This window comes from Ailuropoda melanoleuca, chromosome 12, assembly GCF_002007445.2.
Source record: "Ailuropoda melanoleuca isolate Jingjing chromosome 12, ASM200744v2, whole genome shotgun sequence".
NCBI lineage: Eukaryota > Metazoa > Chordata > Mammalia > Carnivora > Ursidae > Ailuropoda > Ailuropoda melanoleuca.
The window spans coordinates 464,247-474,705 of NC_048229.1; the positions used below are offsets into that span (position 1 = coordinate 464,247).

The 10,459-nt window shown below is 62.8% G+C and overlaps 1 protein-coding gene across 1 annotated transcript in view; it reads right to left on the minus strand.

The window, feature by feature from the left end:
- Positions 1–10,459, minus strand: part of LOC100468760 (fibrosin-1-like protein) — a 78,751-nt gene that overhangs the window by 22,243 nt on the left and 46,049 nt on the right. Inside the window, exon 4 of the mRNA XM_034637893.1 lies at positions 2,610–2,655. Coding sequence (XP_034493784.1) covers positions 2,610–2,655 — 46 coding nt within the window. The remainder of the gene's footprint in view (positions 1–2,609; positions 2,656–10,459) is intronic.

Genomic DNA, 10,459 nt, shown 5'->3' on the forward strand with positions numbered 1-10,459 from the left:
AGCTCGCGGCTGCGCTCCAGGCCCGAGACTTTGGGCGGCGCCCCGGCCTTGGCCTCGGCCTCCTCGCCCAGCGTGGGGCCTGCGGAGAGAGGGCCGGAGTGAGCGGAGCCGGACTCAGGGACAACGGCGGCGAGGTCAGGGCTGAGCCCCCCCCCCCCCGCCCCAGGGGACGGCGGGCGGGGGGGGGGGGGGGCTGGGGAGGGCTGCCGGCCCAGAGAGCCCGCAGCGACCCCACTTCACGGAAGGGCGGCAAAGTGCCGGCAAAGTGCAGCGCAGACTCGGCCCACGCAGGGTACTGGCTCCGAACCTGTCACCCGCGTGGACAGGTGCTTCCTGCCACTGCCTCCCCCTCGGCCACACCTTCACTGTCGCCCTTGCCGCTGAGCAACACGCGCTAGTGGCCTGCTTTCTTTCTGAAACCACCCAGGGGACCTGCGGCCTGGGGGAGCCTCTCCAGAGGGCTGGCCCGGCTGGGACCTGGTGGGACGACGTTGCTGCTCGCCACACTGCCAGAATGCAGGTCGTCCCCCACTCTCGCCACACGCACTGTCCCTCGTCAGCTGAGACTGCCCCCCCCTTGGAGCCGTGCCTGTGTGCTCAGACTTGATCATCTGCTTACTCATCCCAAACCCTCCTTTCCAGGCAGTGTCTCAGGTCACGTGCCCAGGGGTCAGGTGGGTAAGGAGTACCCAGAGCAGGCTAGGCAGAGGGCGCGTGTCCAGGCCAGAGGAGGCTGTCTCCAGCGGACAACGGCCGGGTTCCCAGGAGTGGGGATCCAGGTTCCTGACTGTGGTTTCCCTGTTTGGCCTGCTGGCAGATTTCAGTTCCTCCTGGGGCCCATGCAGGCACCTGCCATGCTGACTGCAGCAAGAAGCCTGCAGCTGCAGGGCCGTGGGACCCAGGCCAGCAGTGAGACCCAGAGGACTGTGCTGACCCTCTGGGAAGTTTCCTCCCCTGGCAGCAGGAAATGGCTCCTTCTGTCTCCTCTAGGGTGACACGGCCCCCTGTAGCCACCAGCCTGCATCTGTTGGCTCAGGGACAGAACCAGGGAGGAGGCCACGACCACCACCACTGCCATGAGACTGGGGACTGAGGCCTGATGGCTCATGGCACCATCTCTACCCACTCACTCACAGCTGCCAAGGGGTGTTGGCCTGGCGTCTGACGTCTCCTGCCTCTCCTCTATGTCCTCCAGCCCCTTGCAAAGTAAGAGCAGCCACAAGGATGGAAAGAGGCGGGTGTGGGCTGGGCAGAGCTGGTGTGCCGCCAGGGCCCCAGCCCTCCTGCAGCCTCTCCCCTCACTGGGGAAGCATGAGCATTACCAGCGATCACCCCTGCTATGAACCTCCCTGGGCACCGCAGAGCCCTGACTGGTTTCCCGAGCTCTGCCTGTGCACATGAGTGGACCTGGTAGTGGGCTGACCTGTGCCAAAAAGCCATGTCCAAACTAATCCTTAGCACCTGTGAATGTGGCCTAATTTGGAAAAAGGGTGTTTGCAGATGTCATCAAGCTAAGAATTTTGAGATGACACCAGTCTGGAACAGGGTGGACCCCAAACCCAGTGATGGATGTCCTTCTAAGACAAAAGGAGGCGGCCATGGGAGGTGGGAGGGACATGGCTACAAGTCCAGGGACACCCAGGAGTGGAAGAGGAAGGAAGGAAGATCCCTTAGAGTTTTTGGAGTGTGGCCTTGCCAACACCTTCATTTCAGATTTCTGGGCTCCAGACTGTTGAGAGGGTAAGTGCCGTCCATTTTGAGCCACACGGTTTGTGATTATTTGTTGAAAAGACAACAGTTCTGTGTCACACTCTGTGGGATGCCAGCAGAGTGTGCCTCTCTCCCAAGACCTGTCTGGCCTCCCCTACCTTGACTCTGTCCAGCGTGTGTATGCTTTGCTGAAATGCTTTGATCTGAGGACGAGACTTCTCCACCTGAAGCGGGGGGAGACCGTGCCCTGCTCCCAGGCCACCAGGACTGGGCACTGCAGGCCCCCACCTGTGCTGCAAGGCCTGTTGCATCCAGTCCTATCTGGACAGAGCCTTCCAAGCCAAAGGGCCCCTCCTCTGTGCTGGGGAACTCACTCTCTAGAGCAGTGCTGGCCAGGAGAGCTTTCTGGCAGCATGTGCCTGTGGTGCTCATGTGGGGGCCGCCAGCCAGGTGGTGGGGCCGCTGCAGGGATCTAGTCCCTTCATGGCGCTAGCCACGTACGCAGTGCTGGCTCTGGCAGCCAGCCCACACAGCCGCAGGGTGCCTCAGCAGGTGCCAGACCACAAGGTGCCAGTTGTCCTCAGAGCAGCTGACCCCATGAGCCTGGGGAGGGTCTGGGAACATGCCTTACAAACAGTCCCTGGGAAGGGGCAGGAACCCCACTTTGGGAACCATTGCTCCTGACTTCTGCTTTCCTTGTAGCTTTTGCTGGGGGGCTGTAAATCATAGCACATAACCCCTGCCTCAGGCTCTGCATCCAGAACCCGACCCATGATAGAGCATAACCTGGAGCCCACTCTCGTGCCCTAAAAGGCCTGCTGTCCCTTCCCATGATGACTTCTGGAATGTGTCCTGTCCTTTCCTAGAGGCTAGGAGGTGAGGCCAAGGAACATGCTTACCTTTATCGGCTGCCGGGGCAAAGAGCTTCTCAGAGCCCACAGATGCCTGGAAGACAGAGAGGAGGGTCAGAAACCAGAGGGGACGAAGGGCCTGGGGGCGAACTTGGCTTCTACCCCTGCCCCTAGGACACAGGTCTGGACAGGTTTTGTGCATGTGAGGGCTGCCTGGCCTGGTGTTCTCCTGTGCTCATAGCTGCCACCCGGGAGGGTGACCATGCCCAGGCCTGCTGCAAGCAAGTGGGCACACAGGTCACTCAGCCCACAGTCAGGGAATCGAGGATGCTCAGCAGAGACGTGGGGCTTCAGGGTGGCCCTGCCGGGGGTGGGGGTTGCTGGGACTTGGGAACTCAGGTGCATTTTGGCAGGGCCAGCCCCAGGAAGCCGAGGACTCCGCTGGGCCTGGTGCTGGAGGATGGAGAAGCGCTTGGGACTGAACAGGCTATAGGACGGCACCTGCCATACTTTGGTCCGAGTCACAGACCTGGGGACCACGGCTGTGACGAGGTGCCGAGTGTCCACAGAAGGTGTTGTGCTCCAAGTGATTTCTGATGGACCCCACCTCTCAGCTCTCTCCTGGGGAGACGCCCACATGCACACAAGGTGGCGGGACGTCAGGGGGAGGACGTGGTCCTCTGTGGAAGACTCTGCCACAGCTCACGGAAGGAGCTCCATTAGACTTTCCTGAGTAGACCTTTCTTTTAATAGTTTTTTTTTTAAGTGTTATTTTTAAGTAATCTCTAACTTGAACTCACAACCCTGAGATCAAGAGTCGTGTGCTCCACCAACCGAGCCAGCCAGGCGCCCCACTAGTTGACTTTTTAAAAAACAGCTTCACCGAGCTGTAATTCACAGGCCATACAATTTACCTGTCAAAGGCGTACAATTCAGTGGTTTTAGTGTATTCGCAGCTGCGAGCAACTGTCACCTCAGTCAGGCTTGGGACATTTTCATCACCCCAAAATGCAACCGTGAGTTCTTCAGCCACCGCCCCAGCCCTCACATCCCCTGGCCCCAGGACCACTGCCTTTCATGTGTGTAGAGGTCTTGTGCTGGGCTTCCCGGTGGAAAGAGTGGCCAGGAGTTGCCATGGGTGGGGGGGAGGACTGGGCACCAAAGAGCATGAGGACTCTGCCAGTGAGGACGGCCACCGTCAAAGCCAGGCAGCAGCAGGTGCCGGCGAGGGTGCAGAGAAGCTGGCACCCTCGAGCACTGCTGGTGAGAAGGTGTGGACAACAGTCCACAGGGCCCTCACAAGGTTGAACGTGGAAAGACCACGTGATAGCAGCAATCCCACTCCTGGATACGCGCTCCCCAAAACTGAGAGCAGAGTGTCCAACAAATGTTTGTGGGCTCACAGGCACGGCAGCATGACTCACAGGAGCCGAGAAGCAGGCATGGCCCCGAGTCCATCAGCGGGCGTATGGAGGAATGAAATGGTCCCTACGCACAAGGGACACTACTCAGCCTTAAAAAGGAAAGAAATCCTGACACCTGACACTCCCTGGATGGACCTTGAGGACACGGTGGCGAGAGAGGCCAGAACAGGACAGACACTGGAGGATCCCACGTATCTGAGGAATCAGATTCCGAGTAGACGGGGCGCCGGGGTGGGGCGCTAGGGGTGTGCCTGGTGGAGTTTGGAGGTGGACGGAGGCGCCGGCCGCACAGCACTGTGAACGTGCCTAATGCCTCTTCACTGCGCGCTTAGAAATGGCTAAGATGACTCAAGCTTTGTTGGGTGCATCTTATCACATTTACACAAATTAAAAGAAAACACGAGGGAGCTTTCCGGGGTGATGAAAGCGTTCTCTATCTGAGGTGCTGGTGGAAACACAGTCGTAGGCGTCTGTAAAAGTGCATCACGCTGCGTACTGGAAACGGCAGATCTTACTGCACGTAAGTGACGGCGGGGGGGAGCCAGTGACAAGATGCGCTCCTGACCCAGGTCTGTGCACGACCCAGGTTGCATGCCGCTCGGTGTGTGATGGGAGCTGGCCGCTTGGCAAAGGGGAAGCTGCTCCCTCTATCAGAATAATTCCAGACTGATCGGTGGCGTAAATGTGAAAGACAGACCATAAACGCAGGACAGAGCCTGTCACTGCATGACTTTGCAATCACACTGGAATGGGGTTAGCTTTTTCTGATCATGTCCTCAAAACTGGGACCAGGAACGAAAGAGGCGGTAACACAGCCCCCAGAACACAGCCCGGTGCCCCAGGAGCCGGGCCCTGGCAGGCAGGCTGTGGGTCCTCATGCCACGTGATCTGAGGGTGCTCACGGAGGCCTGGGGGAAGGACCCCTGACAGGTGAACACGATCCACGGTGGGCCTCAGACGCAGGAGGCTCCAGGCTGGGAAGGTGGGCGCACAGACTGCACTCTCCCCCGTGTCTGAGTGAGGGTGAACAGCCGTGCATGGAGGGGTCCTTCCTGCCGGACCTGCCAGACCGTGAAGGCTGTGTGTGACCTTCTCACCCACTACCAGCTGGGTGGGACACACTGCACCCCCACGCAGGGGCACCACGGCCGTGACCTCTTCTCTCCTGAGTTTGTTTCCTTGCCAGTTTGTTTTTTCTGGCACATTCTACATGGTGAGTCGTGGCTGTTAGAGTCTCTGGATTAGCACCTCACCCCCAGGAGACCCCACGGGGATGAGGGGTCCACCTGAGCTGGGGGGTCTGCAGGGGCAGGGTGGGGCAGGCTGTCAACCCTGGTGGGGAAGGGAGCACTGCAGCCCAGACTCTGGTTCCAGACACGGCCAGGCCCCCAGTCTGCCCGTCTGCAAAGTGACGATGCCCAGGACCGGGAGGAGGGCAGCTCGCGCCAGTATGCTCCACGGCAGGCTCGGCCCCAAATCTGCCAGGAGCGATGACCGCTGCACCCCCACGCTATACCCTGCCCGATGGTGCCACGGGTCACCACCCTCCCAGGGCCTGCCCTGTGACCCCAATTCTCCCTGGACTGGACCCTCACCATGACCCCAGGACCACCCTGCAGCGCCCGCGTGACAGCCCTGTTGTTATCATTATGACCTGGGCTCGTTAACATGCCCACAGGTGAATTCTCCACGGAGCCAAGAGTCTGTTTTAAATCCAAATCGGAACATGTCACCCCTGACTCAAGCACTCCAGCATCTTCCCAGCGACCCTACTGCAATCTGACCTTCCCTCGGATCCTGGAAGGCTGCGTGAGGCCCGTGTGGGTCCTGACCCTGACCCAGCTGCCCCCCACCACCCGCTCCCGGCCACCAGGTGCCGGCGCAGGTCTGAAGGTCTCTTCTTGCTTGGCTGCCTCTCGGCTGCCCTGGACGCGCATGGGCGCGGCCACACGAGAGGAGCCGCTGTGTGCCAGCTGCTTCCTCCAACGAGCGGCCCGAGAAGTCTTCATCTCCTGCGCTGACAGGCCCTCTGGGCCGCGGGGACGGTGCCAACTGCGCAAGCAGCCTCCAGGGTCCCAGCTCAGCGCCACTGCCAGAGGGCGCCTTACCTCTCCGCAGCACAAATGAACGAGCTCAAGGCCCATATGCTTCAGCGGCCACAACCATCAGGGGGAGTCCAGGCGGGGAAAGGGCAACTGCGGGGGTGGGGGGCCAAGCCCCAACCCGGTGGGAGCCCCCTGTTCTGACACGGCATTCCCATCCTAACAAGGCGGTATCAGAAAGGAACGCGGAGAGGCGGCAATGAGAAAGCGCCTGTGTTCTGTGGGGCATGACTCCTCCTGGTCCCAGCCTGGGGGGAGGGGAGGAGGCTCACCTAGGGCCGAACTGGTTCAGTTCAAGGCCTGGGGCTTGAGCAGGGGCCAGGAGGTGGCGCCCCAGGCACTTGGAAATTCTAGGGGAACAGTGGAGGGGGTGAGGGGGGGTGTCTTCCCCACCACTCCCCACCCTGGATGCCAGCCTGGCAAAGGCATGAGGGAAGGCACTTTCCCAGGTCCATCTGGTCCCCACCACCCCCACGGCCACAGAGGGCCCAAGTTCAAGTTTGCTTGGGGAAGTGGAAGGATCCGAATCCTTGCAGGGGTCCTGGGGAGGTTCCTGGACCACAGTGAGGGGCCGGGACATCTGGCCAGGCGCAGCCATGCCCACCTAGGAAGGCTCTGAACAGACGGGGCAGGCATCCTCAGTCCGCTGCAGGGACGCGCCCGCGGGCCAGCCCCTTTCCCAGGGCACGCAAAGAGCTCCTGCTGGAGCTCGCCCAGCACAGTCCCTCCGCTCCTTCCCTTCCAGGGGCAGGGGTCGGGAGCTGGCCAGCTGACCCGGGGGAGGGGGGGGCAGCCCCAGTGCAGCCACCAGACCTGTGCAAACAACTTCCCTAAGACCATCTACTGGGATATGACCCAGGCAGCCACATCGTCTCTAAACCTGGCACTGAGCCAGCGTGGGGGCGGAAGAAAGGGGTCACTCCCGGGCGAAAACACAGGTGGGAGGTGCCCAGGCTGCAGGTTCAAGGTCTTGGTGGAGGGGGCACGCCCGGGAGGGAGAGTGTCATGACCGGCACTAACTCCCCTGGGGTGCCCAATCCTGGCCGCGGGGGGAGGTCACCGCACGCTTTGTCTTCGAGGACCCGACCCGCGGGGCAGCCTCCGCTCAGACACGCGNGGTGTGTGATGGGAGCTGGCCGCTTGGCAAAGGGGAAGCTGCTCCCTCTATCAGAATAATTCCAGACTGATCGGTGGCGTAAATGTGAAAGACAGACCATAAACGCAGGACAGAGCCTGTCACTGCATGACTTTGCAATCACACTGGAATGGGGTTAGCTTTTTCTGATCATGTCCCCAAAACTGGGACCAGGAACGAAAGAGGCGGTAACACAGCCCCCAGAACACAGCCCGGTGCCCCAGGAGCCGGGCCCTGGCAGGCAGGCTGTGGGTCCTCATGCCACGTGATCTGAGGGTGCTCACGGAGGCCTGGGGGAAGGACCCCTGACAGGTGAACACGATCCACGGTGGGCCTCAGACGCAGGAGGCTCCAGGCTGGGAAGGTGGGCGCACAGACTGCACTCTCCCCCGTGTCTGAGTGAGGGTGAACAGCCGTGCATGGAGGGGTCCTTCCTGCCGGACCTGCCAGACCGTGAAGGCTGTGTGTGACCTTCTCACCCACTACCAGCTGGGTGGGACACACTGCACCCCCACGCAGGGGCACCACGGCCGTGACCTCTTCTCTCCTGAGTTTGTTTCCTTGCCAGTTTGTTTTTTCTGGCACATTCTACATGGTGAGTCGTGGCTGTTAGAGTCTCTGGATTAGCACCTCACCCCCAGGAGACCCCACGGGGATGAGGGGTCCACCTGAGCTGGGGGGTCTGCAGGGGCAGGGTGGGGCAGGCTGTCAACCCTGGTGGGGAAGGGGGCACTGCAGCCCAGACTCTGGTTCCAGACACGGCCAGGCCCCCAGTCTGCCCGTCTGCAAAGTGACGATGCCCAGGACCGGGAGGAGGGCAGCTCGCGCCAGTATGCTCCACGGCAGGCTCAGCCCCAAATCTGCCAGGAGCGATGACCGCTGCACCCCCACGCTATACCCTGCCCGATGGTGCCACGGGTCACCACCCTCCCAGGGCCTGCCCTGTGACCCCAATTCTCCCTGGACTGGACCCTCACCATGACCCCAGGACCACCCTGCAGCGCCCGCGTGACAGCCCTGTTGTTATCATTATGACCTGGGCTCGTTAACATGCCCACAGGTGAATTCTCCACGGAGCCAAGAGTCTGTTTTAAATCCAAATCGGAACATGTCACCCCTGACTCAAGCACTCCAGCATCTTCCCAGCGACCCTACTGCAATCTGACCTTCCCTCGGATCCTGGAAGGCTGCGTGAGGCCCGTGTGGGTCCTGACCCTGACCCAGCTGCCCCCCACCACCCGCTCCCGGCCACCAGGTGCCGGCGCAGGTCTGAAGGTCTCTTCTTGCTTGGCTGCCTCTCGGCTGCCCTGGACGCGCATGGGCGCGGCCACACGAGAGGAGCCGCTGTGTGCCAGCTGCTTCCTCCAACGAGCGGCCCGAGAAGTCTTCATCTCCTGCGCTGACAGGCCCTCTGGGCCGCGGGGACGGTGCCAACTGCGCAAGCAGCCTCCAGGGTCCCAGCTCAGCGCCACTGCCAGAGGGCGCCTTACCTCTCCGCAGCACAAATGAACGAGCTCAAGGCCCATATGCTTCAGCGGCCACAACCATCAGGGGGAGTCCAGGCGGGGAAAGGGCAACTGCGGGGGTGGGGGGCCAAGCCCCAACCCGGTGGGAGCCCCCTGTTCTGACACGGCATTCCCATCCTAACAAGGCGGTATCAGAAAGGAACGCGGAGAGGCGGCAATGAGAAAGCGCCTGTGTTCTGTGGGGCATGACTCCTCCTGGTCCCAGCCTGGGGGGAGGGGAGGAGGCTCACCTAGGGCCGAACTGGTTCAGTTCAAGGCCTGGGGCTTGAGCAGGGGCCAGGAGGTGGCGCCCCAGGCACTTGGAAATTCTAGGGGAACAGTGGAGGGGGTGAGGGGGGGTGTCTTCCCCACCACTCCCCACCCTGGATGCCAGCCTGGCAAAGGCATGAGGGAAGGCACTTTCCCAGGTCCATCTGGTCCCCACCACCCCCACGGCCACAGAGGGCCCAAGTTCAAGTTTGCTTGGGGAAGTGGAAGGATCCGAATCCTTGCAGGGGTCCTGGGGAGGTTCCTGGACCACAGTGAGGGGCCGGGACATCTGGCCAGGCGCAGCCATGCCCACCTAGGAAGGCTCTGAACAGACGCGGCAGGCATCCTCAGTCCGCTGCAGGGACGCGCCCGCGGGCCAGCCCCTTTCCCAGGGCACGCAAAGAGCTCCTGCTGGAGCTCGCCCAGCACAGTCCCTCCGCTCCTTCCCTTCCAGGGGCAGGGGTCGGGAGCTGGCCAGCTGACCCGGGGGAGGGGGGGGCAGCCCCAGTGCAGCCACCAGACCTGTGCAAACAACTTCCCTAAGACCATCTACTGGGATATGACCCAGGCAGCCACATCGTCTCTAAACCTGGCACTGAGCCAGCGTGGGGGCGGAAGAAAGGGGTCACTCCCGGGCGAAAACACAGGTGGGAGGTGCCCAGGCTGCAGGTTCAAGGTCTTGGTGGAGGGGGCACGCCCGGGAGGGAGAGTGTCATGACCGGCACTAACTCCCCTGGGGTGCCCAATCCTGGCCGCGGGGGGAGGTCACCGCACGCTTTGTCTTCGAGGACCCGACCCGCGGGGCAGCCTCCGCTCAGACACGCGGCACAGACTCCGCCGGCCGCGCCCCGCCCCAGACAAAGAACTCCAACTCCGGGCAGGTGAGCGCGGAGGGCGCTGGGAACCGGGGTGGCCGAGCCCCCGCCGGGGTGCAGACAAAAGCGCGCGTCCCCCACGACGCCCAGCCCCGCCTCCGCCGCGGGCCCCTCAGTACCCTGGCCAAGGCCCGGGACCCTGTGCAGGGATGCACCCCCGCCCGCCGGCCGCCACGTGGGCCGCGGGGACGCAGCCGGAGAGACACGGGGTCTCCGCGCGCCTGGCTCCCGGGAGAGACGCGGTGGGCAGAGCGCCGGGGGCCTCTCCTGAGCCCCGCTCCTCTGGAGGGAGCGGCTGCTCTCTTGTACCCGGCCCCCGAAGTCCCGAATCCCTCCCCGGAGCCACCAGCGCGCACTCACCGCGCGGGCGCCCCGGGTCTGACGAGCTCTGCAGGCAATTGCCGCTAGTCCTCGGGCCGGGGCCGGAGCCGGGCGGCATGGACGCGGGCGGTAGAGCGCGGGCCCCCGCCACCTCTGCCCGTCGAGGTGGCCCCTCTCCCGGCGCGCCCTGCCTAGCCGGGGCCCGGGCCGGAGAGGCGCATGCCGGCCGCGCCGGCTCGGCGCGCTCTGAGCGGCTCCGGGGCGCG